General features: G+C 44.5%; 2 protein-coding genes across 4 annotated transcripts in view; one reads left to right on the top strand and one right to left on the bottom strand.

Moving 5' to 3' along the window:
* The window catches only part of LOC125686398 (zinc finger SWIM domain-containing protein 6-like), a 522,860-nt gene that overhangs the window by 362,468 nt on the left and 139,454 nt on the right, over positions 1-20,938 (top strand). Inside the window, exons 9-10 of the mRNA XM_048930326.1 lie at positions 10,882-11,142; positions 14,618-14,753. Of these exons, the coding sequence (XP_048786283.1) occupies positions 10,882-11,142; positions 14,618-14,753 (397 nt within the window). The remainder of the gene's footprint in view (positions 1-10,881; positions 11,143-14,617; positions 14,754-20,938) is intronic.
* The window catches only part of LOC125686416 (uncharacterized), a 269,413-nt gene that overhangs the window by 135,390 nt on the left and 113,085 nt on the right, over positions 1-20,938 (bottom strand). The gene's annotated exons all lie outside the window — the stretch shown is intronic.

Here is a 20,938-nt window from a genome sequence, read left to right as displayed (position 1 = left end):
CCACTCACGACCGGTCGCCAGCTGGATTTAACTCCATTCACCACCACTCTCTGAGCCCGGCCCTCCAGCCAGCTCCTCACCCACCCAAGAGTGTACCCATCCAAGCCTCGGGCTGCCAGCTTCTGCAGGAGAATGCTGTGGGAGACAGTGTCAAAGGCTTTGCTGAAGTCTAGGTAGACCACATCAACAGCCTTTCCCTCATCCACCAGATGGGTCATTAGATCATAGAAGGAGATCAGGTTGGTCAAGCAGGACCTGCCCTTCACAAACCCATGCTGGCTAGGCCTGGTCCCCCGCTCATCCCGCACATGCCGCATGATCTCCCTCAAGACAATCTTCTCCATAACCTTCCCTGGCACCGAGGTCAGGCTAACAGGCCTGTAGTTCCCCGGATCCTCCTTACGACCTTTCTTGAAAATGGGAGTCACGTTGGCAAGCCTCCAGTCTTTTGGGACCTCACCAGTCAACAAGGAGTGCTGACAGATGATGGAAAGCGGCTCGGCTATCACCTCCGCCAGTTCCCTCAGCACTCTTGGGTGGATCTCTTCTGGCCCCATCGACTTTTGACAGTCCAGTGGGAGCAGTAGGTCTCTGACTGTTTCTTTCAGAATCACAGGAGGGTTAGTGTGCTCCCCAGCCGAGATTACCAGGTCAGAGAGAGGAGTGTCCTGAGATGAAGCTGACCTTGGCGAGGGATGTGAAAGATAACAACAAGGGGTTCTACAGGTACATAGGCAGGAGGAGAAAGGCCAAGGAGGGTGTTCCCCCTCTGATAAATAAAGATGGAGAACTGGCTTCCTCAGACAGAAAAAGCTGAGGTACTCAGTGAGTGCTTTGCCTGAGTCTTCATGGGTGGTCAGGCGTCCCATGCCTGCCAGGACACTGAACCTCTAGGCGAGGGTGTGGGGAGTGAATTGCGTCCCACTGTAACAGTGGAACAAGTCTGAGACCTCCTCATGAAATTGAACGTGTATAAGTCCATGGGGCCAGATAATATCCATCGTAGGGTTCTGAAAGAGATGGCTGATGTGGTTGCTGAGCTGCTCTCCATCATATTTGAAAAATCATGGCTGTCTGGTGAAGCCCCCGGTAACTGGAAAAAGGGAAATATTATTCCCATTTTTAAGAAAGAGAGAAAGTAGGACCTGGGGAATTATAGGCCGGTGAGCCTGACCTCTGTGCCTGGGAAGATCATGGAGCAGATCCTCCTAGAAGCTATGTTAAGACACATACGAGACAAAGAGGTGATTTGAGACAGCCAGAATGGCTTCACCAAGGAAAGATCTTGCCTGACCAATCTGGTGGCCTTCTACGATAGAGCGACGGCATTGGTGGACAGGGAAAGGGTGATGGATGTCATCTTCCTGGACTTCTGCAAAGCCTTTGACATGGTCCCTCACCACATCCTTCTCTCTAAATTGGAGAGGTATGAATTTGAAGGATGGACTGTTCAATGGATTACAAATTGGTTGGCTGGTTGCAGCCAAAGGATTGTGATTAATGGTTCTGTGTCAGGGTGGAAGCCAGTCCCTCAGGGGTTGGTCTTGGGTCCAGTGCTCTTTAACATCTTCATCAATGACATAGACAATGGCATCGAGTGCACCCTCAGCAAGTTTGCAGATGACACCAAGCTGAGTGGTGCAGTTGATACATTGGAAGGAAGGGAAGCCATCCAGAGGGACCTGGACAGGCTGGAGAAGTGGGCCCATGTAAATCAAATGAGGTTCAATAAGGCCAAGTGCAGGGTTCTGCACTTGGGTCAGGGCAATGCCAGGTATTTATACAGACTGGGGGAAGATGTCCTTGAGAGCAGTCCTGTGGAGAAGGACTTGGGGGTCCTGGTGGAGGAGAAGCTGGATGTGCGCTTTCAGCCCAGAAGGCCAACTATGTTCTGGGCTGTATTAAAAGAGGAGTGACCAGCAGGGAGAGGAAGGTGATTGTCCCCCTCTGCTCAGCTCTTGTGAGACCCCATCTGGAGTACTGCATCCAGGCCTGGGGCCTCCAGCACAGGAAGGACGTGGAGTTCTTGGAGCGGGTCCAGAGGAGGGCCACTAAGATGATCAGAGGACTGGGGCACCTCTCCTATGAGGAAAGGTTGAGGGAACTGGGCTTGTTTAGCCTGGAAAAGAGAAGGCTCTGAGGAGACCTCATTGTGGCCTTCCAGTACTTGAAGGGAGCATATAAATAGGAAGGGGAATGGGTGTTTATAAGCATGGATAGTGATAGGAGAAGGGGGAATGGTCTTAAACTGAGACAGGGGAGGTTTAGGTTAGATATTAGGAGGAAGTTTTTCAATCAGAGGGTGGTGACTCACTGGAACAGGTTGCCCAAGGAGGCTGTGGATGCCCCATCCCCGGAGGCATTCAAAGCCAGGCTGGATGTGGCTCTGGGCAGCCTGGTCTAGTGGTTGGTGACCCTGCCCTTGGCATGGGGGTTGAAACTAGATGAGCATTATGGTCCTTTTCAACCCAGGACATTCTATGATTCTATGATTCTACTATTTTATGATAAGGAGCAATAGGTACAAGCTGGAACATAGGAGGTTCCACATATATATGAGAAGAAACATCTTCACAGTACGGTTAACAGAATGTCACGGATTTGACCAGATCAATCTATGTCCGTGACAGGGGCGACAGGCCTCTGCCCTCCCCCCCCACCCCAGTCCCACAAAAATGGGAAGGAAGGAAGGGAGGAAAAGAACAGCGGCAACAATCTATGGAGGAAAACTTATTTTACTATAATATTGGAATACAAGATAACACAATAGATACAATTTAATTGCAATTGAGATTAATAAATCAGACAAGATGAGAGAGAGAGTTCCCGGGACCGATTCAAACCTGAAAAGCTTGGAACGGCTAGGAAAGCACCCTCCAGCACCCACTGCAAGGCAGCAAGAGAGCGCCCCCCCCACCCGGAAGGGCCAGATCCCGTGACTGCTGTAATGTACAGGGATAGGTACTTGGAATTGGGGCAGTGACACTTTAATGCCCCGTACACTACATGATGTTTTGATGTGGAATACTGAAACCCAAAAACAAAAAAAAAACAAAAACAAAAAACATGGAACCATGACATTCCACCCCTTATTCTACATCGTTACATCATGCTTAAAATATATATACATATATACAAACAAACAAAAAATGATTAAAATGCACACATGGCTATATACATATACATAGAATTAGTAACTGCACTCCCCTGGCATCAAGTTTCCTTGTGGTACACACTGGACATCCCCATTCTTCTGCATTACCCACCATGTGGATCCTGGTCCCTGGGCAAAAACTGTACCACGGAGAGGTTTGCCCTTTCCAGAAGCTGGAAGAACCCAAACTGCCTTTCCTAACATGTTCTTTACATGTACAACAGGGACTTCATCTCCCTCTACGGTATGTAGGGAACTGGATTGGTTAGGACCATCACGATTAATAGATCCTCTGGTATTGACTAACCAGGTGGCTTCTGCCAAATGCTTCTCCCAGTGCTTAAATGTTCCGCCAACCAGTGCTTTTAGCATCGTTTTTAACAATCCATTGTATCGTTCAATTTTACCAGAGGCTGGAGCATGATAGGGAATATGGTAAATCCACTCGATGCCATGATCTTTGGCCCAAGTATTTACAAGAGAATTTTTGAAATGAGTCCCATTATCTGACTCAATCCTTTCTGGAGTGCCATGTCGCCACAGGACTTGTTTCTCGAGACCCAGTATGGTGTTTCGGGCGGTAGCATGGGGTACTGCATATGTTTCGAGCCACCCAGTGGTTGCCTCCACCATAGTAAGCACATAATGCTTACCATTGCGAGATCGTGGCAAGGTGATATAATCAACCTTCCATGCCTCCCCATATTTGTACTTTTGCCATCGCCCTTCCTCCCACAGAGGTTTCATCCTCTTGGCTTGTTTGATGATGGCACATGTTTCACAGTTATGAATAACCTGTGCAATGGCATCCATAGTTAAGTCCACCCCTCGGTCTCTAGCCCATTTGTATGTTGCATCTCTCCCTTGATGACCTGAGGTCTCATGGGCCCACCGAGCCAGAAATAATTCACGCTTGTTCTGCCAGTCCAGGTCTATTTGAGCCACCTCAATTCTGGCAGCTCGGTCTACCTGATGGTTATTTTGCTGTTCTTCAGTAGCCCGACTCTTGGGCACATGAGCATCTACATGGCGCACCTTTACAACTATAGTCTTTGTTCGGGCAGCAATGTCTTTCCACAGTTCAGCAGCCCAAATAGGTTTACCCCTTCTTTGCCAGTTATTTTGCTCCCACTGCTGTAACCACCCCCATAAGGCATTCGCTACCATCCATGAGTCAGTGTAAAGATAGAGCATTGGCCATCTCTCCTGATCAGCGACATCTAAGGCCAGTTGGACAGCCTTTACCTCTGCAAATTGGCTCGATTCGCCTTTCCCTTCCTTGGCCTCTGCAACTTGTCGTGTGGGGCTCCACACAGCAGCTTTCCATCTGCGATGCTTTCCCACAATACGACACGATCCATCTGTGAACAAGGCATATTTCTTTTCATTCTCTGGTAGTTCATTGTATGGTGGGGCTTCTTTAGCACGTGATACTTCTCCTGCTGGTGGTGTTCCAAACTTTTCACCTTCAGGCCAGTCCATGATGACTTCTAGGATTCCTGGACGGCTGAGGTTCCCCATCCGTGCTCGTTGTGTAATCAGTGCAATCCACTTACTCCAAGTGGCATCAGTAGCATGATGGGTGGAGGGAACCTTTCCTTTAAACATCCAGTTCAGCACTGGCAGTCGAGGTGCCAGAAGGAGCTGTGTTTCAGTACCGACTACTTCAGAAGCAGCCCGAACCCCTTCATAAGCGGCTAAGATCTCCTTTTCAGTTGGAGTGTAGTGCTCTTCAGACCCTCTGTATGCCCGACTCCAGAATCCCAGGGGTCGGCCTCGGGTCTCTCCTGAGGCTCTTTGCCACAAACTCCAAGTGGGACCGTTCTCTCCAGCAGCAGTGTAGAGGATGTTCTTTATGCCCTGTCCCATCTGTACTGGCCCTAGGGCCACGGCACGGGCTATCTCCTGTTTAATCTGTTCAAAAGCCTGCTGCTGCTCAGGGCCCCATGTAAACTCATTTCTCATTAGCGTCACATAATAAAGGGGGCTTACAATGAGGCTGTAGTTTGGAACATGCATTCTCCAAAAGCCCACTGCACCCAGAAAAGATTGTGTCTCTCTTTTGCTAGTGGGTGGAGACATAGCAGTGATTTTGTCGATCACGTCTGTCGGGATGTGAGGATGGCCATCTTTCCACTTTATACTTAGGAACTGAATCTCCTGGGCAGGTCCTTTCACTTTGCTTCGCTTAATAGCAAAACCAGCACTCAGAAGAATTTGGATCATTCTCTCTCCTTTTGTGAAGACTTCTTCTGCTGTATCACCCCACACAATGATGTCATCAATGTACTGCAGGTGCTCAGGAGCACTGCCCTGTTCCAATACAGTTTGAATCAACCCATGGCAAATGGTTGGGCTGTGTTTCCACCCCTGGGGCAAACGGTTCCAGGTATACTGAATGCCCCTCCAGGTGAAAGCAAATTGTGGCTTACATTCTTTGGCCAAAGGGATGGAAAAGAAGGCATTAGCAATGTCAATGGTGGCATACCACTTGGCCGCTTTTGACTCCAGTTCATACTGGAGTTCTAACATGTCCGGCACAGCAGCACTCAGTGGGGGTGTGACTTCATTCAGGCCACGGTAGTCCACCGTCAGCCTCCATTCTCCACTGGCTTTATGCACTGGCCATATGGGGCTGTTAAAAGGCGAGTGAGTTTTGCTGATCACTCCCTGGCTCTCTAGTTGACGAATTAACTTATGAATGGGGAGCAAAGAATCCCTGTTGGTGCGGTACTGACGCCTGTGCACCATTTTTGTAGCAATCGGTACCTGTTGCTCTTTTACTTGCAGCAGCCCCACAACAGATGGATCTTCCGACAGGCCAGGCAAAACAGACAGCTGCTTAATGTTGTCTGTGTCCACAGCAGCTATTCAAAAGGCCCATCGATACCCCTTAGGATCCTTGAAATGCCCCCTTCTGAGATAATCAATACCTAGTATACATGGGGCCCCTGGGCCCGTCACAATAGGATGTTTTTGCCAGTCCTTACCAGTGAGGCTTATCTCGGCCTCCAACACAGTCAATTCTTGAGAGTCCCCGGTCACTCCAGAAATATGGATTGATTCTGTCCCTTCATGACTCGAGGGCATCAGAGTGCACTGTGCACCAGTGTCCACCAGGGCCTTATATTTCAGTGGTTCTGATGTGCCAGGCCATCGAATCCACACAGTCCAATATACTCTATTATCCCTTTCCCCCCCCTGACTGAGGGCAGGGCCCCTCTATTCATTACCTGTGGTAACTGGAGCAACTGCACTGGTGGTTGATCTGCCTTGTAATTCTTTCACCCGGGCTCGTAGTACAGGAGTAGGTTGACCGTGCCACTTCCCCATGTCTTCTCCATGGTCACGTAGGTAATACCATAAGGTAATTCGCGGTGTATTATTCCTTACTTGAGCTGGAGAGCGTCTGCCTCTAACAGCTGAGATTTTTGATCGTGCACGTAAGAAGGAAGGTTCATCGTCTTTAGTTAGGTGGGCTCGCCAAAATTTAATCATCTCCTTCACCTCCTTCTCTAGACTCATTTGATTATCCTGATCTTCATCCAGCGTCTCTGATACTGTTACAGGTTTGTCACGGTTAATCAGTTGAGACACTTGCTCCGTCATTCTTGATATTGCAGCAACGGCAGAATGAATTGGGGACTGCAATTGTTCGTAGTTTTGGAGCGTAACAATTAATTCATAAATTAAGTGTGTTCTCTGTTGTTCCTGGTATCTGTCACACGCTGACATTAGTGTAGCAGCATATTTGTCCGGTGCTGTTGTCATGATTTTCTGCCATATCTCAGGCGTTGTCCTCACCTTTTCAGGGTCGCGGTTTTGGTGTGGTTGGTTAGGAACAAAGTCAGGGTCATACAACATTTCCACCATGCCTATTTCCCTCAAATACTGGATACGCTTTTCAACTGTATCCCATTTTTTCATTGCAATCTTCAAGCTATTTTTGAAGGGATACTTTTCCTTCACGGCTATTAACACTCGTTCCCAGAGGGAGGCAGCCTCATCCGAACATCGACTAATTCCTCTATCAATAGCTGGATCTCTGGCAATGGCACCTAGTTGGCGAGCTTCATTACCATCCAGAGACAAGCTATGGGCCCCACTGTCCCAACAGCGAACCAACCAGGAAACAAGACTTTCATTCGGGCGCCGTGTAAACTCCTTTCTTGAACCTTGGATTTCAGTCATCTTTAGATGCCGGCGAGTAGTAATAGAGACTTCCTCTTCATCACTCTCTTCTGCATGTCTCTTAGTTTTCCCTTTTGCCTTTCGCGATGGTGGTGGTTCTGAGGAGGGCCCCTCGCCTGGATCTTCCTCCACCTCCTCCTCTTCTCTTTTTCATTCAAGACGCGAAGACACTCGTTTCCATTTCTTGCCCTCCACAGGAGCAACTGGTATTGTTACTGGTGTCTCCTGTGATTGATTAGATTTGACTTGGGGATTTTCCCCTTTGGCTTGAACCTCAGCTCGGAAACTCTCTCTCTCCAGAACGGTATTATATAGGGCACGGTAAGCACAAGCCAAACCCCAAATAAGTTGTACCTCCTTAGATTTATGTAAGCCGCATAGTCCCTGACTCAGATACTGGCTTAGTTTCTCGGGATCCCACAGGTGTTCAAGAGTAAAATCCCATGACACTGCGGGTCCCCATGCTTCTAAAACCTTTCCTAAACCTCTCCACATTCCCTGCCAATCATCATTCTCTAGTTTTGGAAGAGACTCCTTTCCCTTATTACGAATGAATTGGAATACATTCAGGAGAATTGATGACGCGAACAACTACATGGGTATTAATTCAGGATTCAAAAAACGTTTGACAAACCGAGAAGAAAACCCGGAGACTGGTCTGAACATTGTGTTGTTCGTAAAATTAGCTATTCCATTTGGGATGTAGTTGTTTGTGAAATTAGCCATTCCTTCTGGGATGTAGATGTCAAAATTCAAATCATACCACATTGCAAATAGGTAAAACATAGGTGTCTCCATCAGTGCCCTTAGATAGTTATATACGGATGCAATTCCAAAACACACAAGTGTGAGATGGATTATTGGCCAGTAGGTTGTGACTAACACCATTGCTTTTAATCCTTTACCCAGCACCCCTATAATAACGAGTGTGTTCATCGCTGGTGCTTGCTAAAAAAGGGTTAATGAATTGAAGCTAACAAGAGGAGGGAAAAAAAAAGGACAAAAGGCACTACTCAGACTAAGTAGTGCTCAAAGTTTACAAATATCCCAGAACACTGGCAGTATGTCTAATCTTTCAAGGTCAGGTTTTCCAGCACAGAAACCTGAACTACTGATAATGCTCCCTAACAAAGCTCTCTAAGAGCAGAGAGAAAAAGAGATTCGTTCAAAAAGCTAAAAAGCAGTCGCCCCACGTTGGGCGCCAAAAATCTGTCACGGATTTGACCAGATCAATCTATGTCCGTGACAGGGGCGACAGGCCTCTGCCCTCCCCCCCACACCCCAGTCCCACAAAAATGGGAAGGAAGGAAGGGAGGAGAAGAGCAGCGGCAACAATCTATGGAGGAAAACTTATTTTACTATAATATTGGAATACAAGATAACACAATAGATACAATTTAATTGCAATTGAGATTAATAAATCAGACAAGATGAGAGAGAGAGAGTTCCCGGGACCGAGTCAAACCTGAAAAGCTTGGAACGGCTAGGAAAGCACCCTCCAGCACACACTGCAAGGCAGCAAGAGAGCGCCCCCCCCACCCGGAAGGGTCAGATCCCGTGACTTCTGTAATGTACAGGGATAGGTACCTGGGATTGGGGCAGTGACACTTTAATGCCCCGTACAGTACATGATGTTTTGATGTGGAATACTGAAACCCAAAAACAAAAAAAAACAAAAACAACAAACATGGAACCATGACACAGAACAATGGAACGGTCTGCCCAGAGAGTTTGTAGTGTCTCCTTCTCTGGAGGTATTAAAAACCTGTCTGGACATGTTCCTGTGTGACCTAACCTAGGTGTTTCTGCTCCAGCAGGAGGATTGGACTAGATTTTCTTTCAAGGTCCCTTCCAATCCCTGACATTGTCTGATTCTGTGATTCTGTCTGTCCATCATAACATTTTGTTCTTCAGTGGGACTGTTAACTGCTAGAGGCTTTGTCATGTGGTGTATCTGTTAAATATCAAATATGTTAGCAGTACTCTTTAATGCAATTGATGGCTTGATTTGTATGGAATCTATATGCAATCTTTACTGGAAGTGAGGATTCTAGTGGGAATAAAATTCAGAAATATTATACATGTTTCTCATAAATACAACCGTAGCAATTAGCTAAAAAATTCCTGAAAAGATCTCTAGCAAACAGGATACTTAAAAAGTTGTGGACTTATCAGGCCTACTGTACTTGCACAATCTTAACAATTCCATCTGAAATCTGTGCGCAGGTATAAATGCCTTCTCTTTTCACTTAAACAGCATAGAAGTTTTAAGGTGATATAGAAATGAGTGGAGGGAGGGGGAAATAATTGAAATGCATCTTCCAATTTCGGCCTTATTAACACAAATCTGGAGAGAAACTGCTTGTCTCTAAATCATATTGTTTAAAGGCTGAATGCTTTTATTTTTTACTTGAGTGGCAATTTTATGAAACCTAATTGGTTTGTGTATTTGTCTCTCGTGGAATTGGATCAGGTAGTTTACACCGGCTTTTTGGATCTTGACATAGAGCTGGTAATTTAAATCATTTTAAATTAAGCATGCCTCAGTAAGTACGCCAATGATATAAAATTGGGAGGAGTGGCTGACACACCAGAAGGCTGTGCTGCCATTCAGCAAGACCTGGACAGACTGGAGAGCTGGGCAGCAATAAACTGGATGAGGTTTAACAAAAGCAAGTGCAGAGTCTTGCACCTGGGAAGGAATAACCACAAGTATCAGTATAGGTTGGGGCATGACCTGCTGGAGAGGAGCTCTGCAGAGAAGGACCCGGGGGTCCTGGTGTATGACAGGTTGGCAATGAGCCAGCAGTGTGCCCTGGTGGCCAAGAAGGCCAAAGGGATCCTGGGGTGCATTAAAAGGAGCATGGCCAGCAGGTCAAGGAAGGTGATCCTCACCCTCTACTCTGCCCTGGTCAGGCCTCACCTGGAGTGCTGTATCCAGTTCTGGGCTCCCCGGTACAAAAAAGACAGGGATCTCCTGGAGAGAGTCCAGCAGAGGGCCACAAAGATGATAAAGGGCCTGGAGCATCTCTCCTATGAGGAAAGGCTGAGTGACCTGGTTCTGTTCAGCCTTGAGAAAAGAAGACTCAGAGGGGATCTGATTAATGTTTATAAATATCTTAAGTGTGGGAGTCAAAGGGACATGGCCAACCTGTTGTATGCAGTTTGTGGGGACAAGACAAGGGGAAACGGCCATAAACTTGAGCATAGAAAGTTCTGCACCAATATGCAAAGGAACTTCTTCATGGTAAGGGTGACGGAACACTGGAACAGGCTGCCCAGTGGAGTTGTGGATTCTTCTCTGGAGATATTCAAGACCTGCCTGGATGCCTATCTGTGTAGCCTGCTGAAGAGGGCCTGCTTTGCAGGAGGGTTGGACTCGATGATCTCTGGTGGTCCCTTACAGCCCCTACAATTCTGTGATTCTGTAAACAAATGAATACTAACAGAGGTAGCATTTGTAAATGTGAAATTACAAACAGATTATGGATTAGAATCACTTGCTGATGTGTTGTTCTTTGTGTCACCCTTTGCAGAGAACATGAGTCAACACAAATCACTGGAGTACCAGCACCTGCCTGCACACAAGTTCTTAGAAGAAGGGGAATCTTATTTAATGCTGGCTGTGGAAGTAGCATTGATAGGGCTGGGGCAGCAACGAATAATGCCAGATGGCTTGTACGCACAAGAGAAGGTTTGTCGAAATGAGGAGCAGCTTATTTCTAAGCTACAGGAAATTGAATTGGATGATACTCTGGTGAAGATTTTTCGAAAACAAGCAGTCTTCCTACTAGAAGGTAGCTCAATATTAGATGCTGTTTCTTTAAACTGTCTTCACTTATAGAAGACCACATAACTAGTATTCATGTGGAAACTGACTTTACATAATTAAGATGTTTTTTGATGTAGAACTCCAGCAAAATTTTGTTTGCAATTTCTTATGAAAATTAAACATACACCAAATAATACCATGACTGTAGAGATAAGGCATCTGATGATCTATGAGCTTTTAATTTTTATTGTATTTTGCTCTTTAGATTTTTTTGTTTGACATAATCTAAGTATCCTAATAATACAGCTCAGTCTCACAATTAAATATTATAGCCATCAGTTATCATCAGTTCTTAGGTAACAGAATTATAAATGTCACTTGTATCTCAAAAAATAACTGTCACCTTTGTATATGTATGAAGATTTTTAACTCTTTTCTCAATTAAAGAGCCCAGAAAATTCACTTAGAGTTGCTCTGACAGAAAAATAATATTTCATTTGTAGTAATTAGGAAAATGATGTCTCTGAAGTTTGAATTATATGAAAATTAAAATACATGGTTAAATACTGAGGCTTAAGATCAGATCTTGTGACTAAACTGTGACTAAGACAATTATCTGTTTGGGAATCACTGTGCAATAAAATTTGTGGGGAAAAAAATGTATATTTTAAAAATGCTTAACATCTAGCACTTAAGCCTCATGTTCAGGAAGTAGCCTCAAAGGTTCTGAGGTTGTCTTTCTAGCTTTTTTCTTTTAATGGAAGAAAAAAATTTAAAGGAATTAATTAGCCAAAGGCATGGTCCAAGTTTTGAGTGTCTGCTCAAGGGATGATGGGAGGAGTACAATATTGCTCTAGGTGAATTGTGAAAACTGTTACACAGCAGTCATGTTTTGCTGTCTTTCTGTAAGATATTTATCATTTTAAACTTCTGTTTAATGGAATAGAAGCAGTATCTTTTTCAGGGTTCTCAGCTGTGAGTCACTGTTATTTCCCAGATCCTTAAAGCCTTTAGTACCTACCGATGGTGCCATTTGAAATTGCAGAGATGCACTATATGTTTCCATTACGGTATGGCTATACTACTGGTTTATGGACTTTGGACAAAAACATCTGCCTACTGGATTCATCTATTAACAACCACCATATAGGTATCCTATGGATTATATGTAAGTCGCTCCAAAAGTCGCCTCCTATTTATTTCCATTGAAACTACAACAGATACAAGGAGCACAATAACACTATTTGATAGAGCAAATTCTCAGCTATAACACACTACTTTTTAACACCACCAGTACCTATTCATTTTTGCCAGTGATGAACAGGGGTCTGCATGCCGTGCTCATAAAAATCTTCACTAGCAGAGGTGACTCACTATCAATGTCAGCACTACTGAAACACACCACCCACTGCCTCACTGTGCAAACATCTCATGTTTGGTCTCCATAAATGTTCAGCAAGCCTCAATAAATGTCAATGGGTACATTTTTTCTGCATGGAGGAATTTAATTGCATACCTTTGTTTCATACGCACTTTCACGTCAGATGCCATTTTGCCATTTTGTTATAGCTGAGAATTTGCTCTATCAAATAGTGTTATTGTGCTCCTTGTATCTGTTGTAGTTTCAATGGAAATAAATAGGTGGCAGTACTTTTGGAGGAATCTAGATATTACATGAAAATTATGAAGCAATTAAATGTATTGAAGCAATGCTAGATAGCTTTCATTGGCTTTCAACTTCATTTTAAATGATTATATGAGACACACTGTGTCACCTACTAAATCTTCATTGACATTTCCTTTGTAAACAGTCTTCAAAAATGCCCTCCTCTTGAGCTCATATTTTTCCATGGCTAGTGATTTTTATCTTCGCCTGTTGTGCACCTGTCAGAAAAATATTCCTGTAATGGCTGTTCTGATCTAAGTCACTACTATCTCCATCTCACGTTGTTCCCTAGGAAGAGAAGTAGAAAGGGAAGTGCTGGTCTCTTCTTTTTCCCTGTTAGCTGATAACAGGATGTGCAGAAATGGTTCAAAGCTGTGCCAGGGGAGATGCAGACTGGATGTTAGGAAATATTTATTTACTGTGAGGATGGTCAAACACTGGAAAAGGCTTCCTAGAGAGGTGGTTGATGCCCCATGCCTGTCAGTGTTAAAGAGGCATTTGGACAATGCCCTCAATAATATGCTTTAACTTTTGGTTAGCCCTGAAATGCTCAGACAGTTGAACTAGGTGATCTTTGAAGGTCCCTTCCAACTGAACTACTTTATTTTCTGAAGCGTGACTGCATAAATTGTGCAAGTACTCCTCAGATGCTTCAGTGTAGGGTCAGACACATTATTTCAAACTGCTGCTGGAAGCTGTTTAAATGATATGCATGACTCCGCAGTGAAAAAGTATGCTTGCAATAACTTGCCCTTCCAAGCACGGTGAGTTGAAATCTCTATTAAAGGAGAAAGCAAAAGCCTCTTCTCCTGTAGTAACTCCTAGGACTGCTGGCTGCTATATGCATAGTAATTATTCAATAATGCTTAATAAATAATTCTTATTCTGTTTTGGAACCTTTTATACTTGAACTTCTAGCTACTGAAGTCAAAACCTGCTTGACCTAGTTTTCTTGTTAACAGGAATAATTGCCTCAAGGTTGCAGGAAAAATGTAAAAAATGAGATTCATAGTCACTAAACATTCAGAATTCAGCAAGGAAATAATTACATTTCATTATTACTATCAGTCATTTCTACTGCCAGTCCTAACACTACTGTTATGAAGTTGAAATACTTCATTGAATGTGTGCAAAATTCATTGTCTCAGCAATGGGGACAGTTTCCCCACAACAAATACAATTTTTAAGACCATGTGGCTGTAACAGACTAGCAAAAGCAGCTTTGGTGCACAATTTGACCTAGTCTTCTCATGAGACAAAATCCAGAGCAAAGGGTTATTTAAATGTGTAACATCAGGTGAGACATTAATGGGGATCAAATGATGCTGCAGTGATTGGCCATGTAGCTCCAAAGATATGCACTTTTCCACTGTAACCACACCCCCCCCCCCCCCCCCCCCCGTTGGATTTGTGAGAAAGCACTCACGCACGAGAAAAGGGTACATAGGGATTCATATACACAATATAATGACCTGGATGCAAAGCTGAGATTAACACCTTTTGCATACCATAAATGTGTTGAATGCGTCCCATGAAGCACTGGGATCATTCTCTCATTTGTATATGTGCTGGTAGCGTGCTTAGTACTATGCAATTTGTGGTATATCTCATTGCCTCAAAGAATATATATGTAATATTTGTAATATATTGTATATATGTAATAGTACGATTCACAAAAAAAAAAAAAAAAATCACAGTGCAATTTCACCTTTTGTACATAGAACTGTCTCTGAATATCAGTTCTAAAACAAGGTACAGTGAGTATTTTTTAAAGGTGCAGAAGTGCAGTTTTAGCAGTCTGTAAATACTGACGTTCTCTTTCTCTTTCCCACAGCTGGACCATATAGTGGTTTAGGTGAAGTCATCCATCGAGAGAGTGTTCCAATGCACACATTTGCCAAGTATCTCTTCACCTCTCTCCTACCTCATGATGCTGAACTGGCATACAAAATCACACTGAGAGCCATGCGGTATGTAATCACAAGTCATGAAGAAAGAGCGCAAGTAGCAGTTGGGAAAAAGGGGGAAAGCTTGGTAGTCAAGGTGTAGTCTTTTTTTCTAAAGGATGCACCGTTCCCTTCAAGGAGAAATTACTTTGCTTCTGTCATCTGTAAAAGCAAATTAAGTCCATAGTAACTACAGTATAATAATTTATAAATGTACAATTTGTGTTTACCTATAACTGTAAAACTGTATTTTCTGTTATAAATCTTTTCTCCTAGAATCCTCCTCTCGGGGAACGTGGTTCTGTGTTCAGTGATGACAGCTTCAGCATGTGTGCTTATGTACATGTGATGGTAGTGGTGAGGAAACAAACATCTTACCAGCAGTCTCAGCATAATCTATTACTTAGCCCACAGATGTCCAACATTTTGACTTTCCCGGGCTGCACTGAAGAGGAATAGTCTTAGGCTGCATATAAAAATATAATATAGTTAATGTACAAAAGTAACAAAACATTTTTATATTTTTTATTAAAAAAAAAAAGAGAGCAACAAAAACATAAAAGTACTGGGATATTTGACCCTGTTTTTGTGGAAAAACAAACAAACAAACGTACCAGTCTAGTTCTATGGAAGCAGCTGCAATTCTTAACAAGTTCTCAAGGTGTTCAAAGATATGATTAAATTTTACTCTTCCTGTGCTTCATCCTTGAAAACAGTTGTTCACAAGTGTGCACACTGCCAAAAGTGATGGCATGAATAAGGCATGATTGTGAAGCGAGGGATATTTTTCTCTGTTAAGAAAGGCCTTATAAAAGTCTAGTAAAGAGACATGATCAGATTTTTAAGTTGAATGTCTGAAAAAGGCTAGTGGAAAATAAAAAGAAAAAAGCCTGATTGAGATAAGGGGAGAAGTAATTTACTAAGATGGTAAAGGAATGTGTGAAAATACAGAGTAATTAAGAAAAATAAACAAACCTAAAGGGAAGGATGAAAAAGAGAGTCTCCAAGACTTTATCAGCAGGCGCTCATGGCTGGCCAGCACAGGAGAGAGCTTCTTCTGGGTGAAAGTTGCTCTATATCCTGGAACCACACAGGGAAACACTGAAGCTTTCTGGGAACACCAGAGCCCCTTGGGAACTGGAGCTCCAGGAAGCCAAGAAACCAGGAACTTAGTTTTCTTTCTCAGAGCTGGAAACCATGTGTGAAAACTGAAGCATTCCAGAAACTAGGAATCAGGAAAACCAGGAAGCTGGCATTGATAGCTTGCTGCACGATGTTGTTATATGGAATACCGATAAAAACCACGACACTGAGTTATGGGTTTGCACCCAGGGCCAGGCTGGGCCACTTGGTACTGAAGAGCTCCTGCCACGATAGTGTGGTAGGAGGGGGCAGGTCACAGTAACAGCTGAGCTAGGCTGCATGTAGCCTATGGACCATAGATTGGACACACCTAGCTTAGCCTGCTCTGTAGAACTTTTTGTTCTACCAGTCTTACTTGCACATTAGCATTCAGCGGTAGATTTGAAACCACATGGTGTGATCTGAGCCAGTACTTTCCCATGCTTCATAACCAAGCAGTCTTACAAACTTCTAGGTAAACACTGAGATTTGAATGGAGATGTCATATGACAAGAAAATAAGTGACTTGCATCCAATTTGTCTTCAGTAATCAGAAGAAAGATGTTTCTTGGGAAGTTCTCTGTGTACACTGGTTTTAGCTCAGAGTAAGCTAAGTTGTTCATGGTGGCTAAGAAGAGCCTTCTAAAAGAAGTTCCAAGGACCTAATCAAAATCAATGATATATCTATGTTGTCGCACAGTGCAAGAAAGAAACTAGTCCCATTTAGATTACCTGGTTGCTGTCAAGAACTTATAGTAAATGACAGCTGACAAAGAATAACCACAGCTAAATACTAGGAGTAATCAAGACCCATATTAAAAACATGAGCGTTGGGTTTTCCAGGTCATCATTATCAATAACGATTGTACAGTAACTAAAGGACATGCTATCCACGTAAGCAGTACCTAGCTTCATCAGACAGGTTGAGCCCTAGTGGTTTGGAGCTGTGTATTTTTTTTTCCTGGAGTTTCTCCAGAATGTTAAACAAGGATAAAACAAGATGTTTGTATGGTAACTGTTGAGTCATGGCCTGAAGCACTGATTGAACACTTGGAAACAAGAACAGGTCAGCCCAAGGAGAGCAGAAGGCAATTCACCTGTAGAACTGGAAGGGGTGGAGCTTGGCTCCAGTCACTTAGACATCATTTAAGGGCTGACTGCCAGTCTGGAAAGATCTCTTTGTGTAGTTTCTACCGTGAGCCTAGATCCATCCTTGAAGACATAACTTTTTTTTTCTTTCTATACTAACATATTCCTACTGTGTTGATTCCTCTACTGTTACAGTGTTTAAAGAACTAAATGAGAAGGTATGCATAAAAAGCATAGCTACTCTCAGGCCAAAAGTCTGTTTAGCATCATTGTTACTCTTGTCTCCAAGCATACCTAACAGTAGATATTAGGAGGTATATAGTCAATCAATGTAAATGTTATAATTATGAAATAAACAATACAGCTTGGCAAAGCAGATTATAACAACATGAAAATAATAGATAGAAAGCTTACCCACATCATAGACTCGCTGCAAAACTCCAGAGGAGAGATCTCCAGAAGAGATTCTTCCCCACTGGTAGTCAGCTCTTAAATGGATCTAGGAGAGGTGGAGCCAGGCTCCACCCCTTCCGGCAGCACAGATGAATTGCCTTCACCTGTGTCCCTTGGCTGACTCATTGCTCACCTCAGGTGATCAATCAGAGGTTCAGGCCTTGACTCAGCAGTTCCCATACTCTCCACCCCTTCAAGGCATGAACCAATAATCAGGTTGACTAAAGGATAAGCTTTCCCTAATACAGAGATCCGCTATATCGCAACGCTTATACAATTTTTATCACGACGCATGTTGGTACAATTCAACACGAGTGCTGATCACTGAATGTCCATATTCTTCTATGGGCCAGTGCTCCATTATGTTACTAGAGGCATGCAGCCCTGAGGTGCAGGTCCATTCTATGTTCCATCAGTCCCATGTAGAACATCACCAGGTGTTGCACTTGATCTGACAGCAACACTGGAACGCTTTGATGGCATTTCATTCTTTCCAGTGATCCTGAAGGCTCAAAGACTCACAGGGACTAATACAGATGTTTCAGAGGTACCAGAAGGGGAATGTCTGCTCTCCAGGGCATGATACAGGCCATATTTCTATCCTGGGTCAACACTTCTGCATGTACTGGTGTCTTGCTCCAATTTATAAGAGGGAGAGGAGGTTCTTTTACTATCTATATACCCAGCGTGAGATTAAGAAACAACGGTTCAAATGTTGGTCCGACAAGTTTATTACAAATCTTAATCAGGGAAATGGGGAAGGGGAGGACGGACACTATTATGAATTAGGGTAATGGGGAAGGGAAGGAGGGCGATAGAAAATATAGGAAAGAAGAAGCAAGGAGTCTTTATAGGAAGCAAGAGGGACATAGTCACCACCATGGATCCAGCGAGGTTCACAGTTCAGTCTTTGATCTTCAGTAGTGGTGGGTCATCGGGCATTGTTGTTCTATTGATGATGACGACCATGGCAATGATGGCCCCTTTTTAATGCTTCAAAGTGGTCGAGTCAGCTGTCTTTGCAGTGACAGCTCAAATCCAAAGTGGTCGAGTCAGCTCTCCTTTGAGTGACAGCTCAAACCCAAGGTGGTCGAGTCAGTTCTCCTTGCAGTGGCAGCTTCTGGCTCTGGGGTCACAGCAGGAAATTCCTTTGTTCTTATCTTCCTGGCCTTGCCAGCAGATAAGAGGAAGCAGGGAGGCACCAACTTGAATCTTGCCTTCGCAGGATACAATGGTATCATCCCCCAGCCTCCCATACTAAGCTGGAGCAGTTTAGTCACAGGCCAAATCTTCCGCCAGTGAACACTCCTGAACACTCTCTTCCACTCTTCTACAGAGCAAGCAGCTCTGGGGGAAGGGGCTTTCAAATGTTCCCAAAGCAAAATCCATTGTCACACGGTTAGCACCCATCAGTTGCCTCCTTGACAAATCACTCAGAGTCTTATCACAAAAAAAAAACCCTCAGGAAGCAAGCTTTGAGCCAAAAAAAACGAAGAAGGATTCTCACAACCGGGGCACGTCCTGGCCACCTGTACCACACCTTCTGGCCAGATATCAGCAGCTGCATAATGATATCAAGCACCAAAGGAGGTGTCCTGATCTGCCACAGGGACATGATGGGGGTCCCTTTAGCAATGAAAATTGGAGTGTTGACCACAATATCAGTAGGCCATGTACCTATTACTGGAGGGACTACTGAGCCTCCCACCTCCAACAATCTCCCCCAAGGTGCAAGTAGGCCACACCACTTGGGTCCTATCAGCACATTCCAAGGCCATTTTATTTTATGGGAACCCGGATCTAAATTCTCAGGGGCAGGGAGCAGAAGATTATTTTCGTTACCAATCTGGGGTATTACCAGATGATCAGTGCCCATAATTTGGATCCTAAGCAGGGTGGCCCATGTTGTCTGCAACATTCTCAGGGCACGGGGTCTGCCGTCTTGGGTCTTTCATTCAGGTCACGCAGGGTTTCACACAGTCTTTTTGTCCAACCCTGCAGGGACTGGGAGTCTGTCTTCAGGGCAGCCTTAAGAACACCGTTATAACGTTCGATGAGGCCTGCCCCCATTGTATTATATGGCATGTGGAATCGCCATTTGATGTTATTTTCGTCTGCCAAGAGCTCTATCGTTGCACCAGTAAAGTGAATCCCTTGGTCACTCTCAATGACTTAAGGTGTCCCATAGGCAGACATCAGTTTAGTGAGTGCCTTGATGGTATATACCTGGTTTGTATTCGGTACTGGATAGGCCTGCAGTAGCCCACTTGCAGTGTTGACACAGGTCAGGGCGTACCTTGCCCCCTAGGAGTGAGGAAGGGGCCCGATGTAATTGACCTGCCATCGCTGGAGAGGATTGTGTCCCCTAGCAAGATGGGCTGTTGTTTCGGGCAACGATCTCGGTCTCGTCTTTGAGAAAGCATTGCAATCCTGGCATGCCTGGACAATATCAGGTAGGTGTATGGGCAGTCCCCATGCTTTAGCAGCTGCCCACATTGTCTTTTGTCCAGCATGACATATCTTTTGATGTAAGCAACAGGCAATGTTCTCAGATGGTGAATTCTCAATCCATTGAACTAGGGCCAGTGGGTCAGCTTCATAATTTCCTGGTGACATAAGGAACTGACGACGAGAAACATGGTAGACACGTACAGTCCTGTGTTGGACCATATTCCATATGTCTAACCACGTCTTTGCTCCAGATCGGTCGGGTGTGGCCCACTGTGCAATCCAAAGAGTGAGCCCCCGGTACACAGCCCAACTATCTGTGCAGATGTTCAGGATACCATCACCGGGTTCCTTGGTTATAACCATCCACATGGCTCGCAGTTCTGCCCATTGGCTGCTCTGACCATCCCCCTCATCGAACCAGATTGTCTCGGTGGAAGGATGGTACGCTATTGCTCTCCACTTGCTTGGGTTGCTCTTGCTGGACCCATCTGCGTACCAAGCATCTTCAGGGATAGGATATTTTCCCTCCTGAACGGGACTCTTCTCTGGTGGAGCGACCAGTATTTCTTTTGGTGCATCACAGTCATACGTCACTGGGCCTAGGATCTTCTGGAGTTGTTCTTTCAAGGGTAATGAAGACAGACTGCTCCTTTGGCTGAGATAGGCGACCCATCGTGCCACTGTTTGTTCTTGGGCCACCCCTGTCTTAGGAAGGTGGGTCAGATCTTTCAGCCACCCCTGAATTGGCAGAGTGGTCTTGACTATAACTGCAGCTGTTTGAGTTATTGGCTCTACTGCTTGTAATGCCGAATAGGCAGCCAATAACTGTTTTTCAATCATACTGTATCTTTCTTCTGCTCCGTGCCAAACCTGAGACCAGAAACCAATGGGGCTCCAAACATAACTCTGGCGTTGCCACAGGCCACAACCGAAGCAGTCTTGAGTAATGTGAACATCCACCTGGGCTGGGAGGGTAGGATCAAATATACCCAATGCCTGGGCTTGTTTAACTGCAAATTTTGCTTGTTGGAAAGTATCCTGTTCTGTTTTCCACCAGTCCCATAGCAGCCCTTTTTTTCTGAGTCAGTACAGTG

This window comes from Lagopus muta, chromosome W (genome assembly GCF_023343835.1).
Source record: "Lagopus muta isolate bLagMut1 chromosome W, bLagMut1 primary, whole genome shotgun sequence".
Classification (NCBI taxonomy): Eukaryota; Metazoa; Chordata; class Aves; order Galliformes; family Phasianidae; genus Lagopus; species Lagopus muta.
Note: the sequence above shows the minus strand (reverse complement) of the source record. Positions and strands in the feature narration are given on the sequence as shown.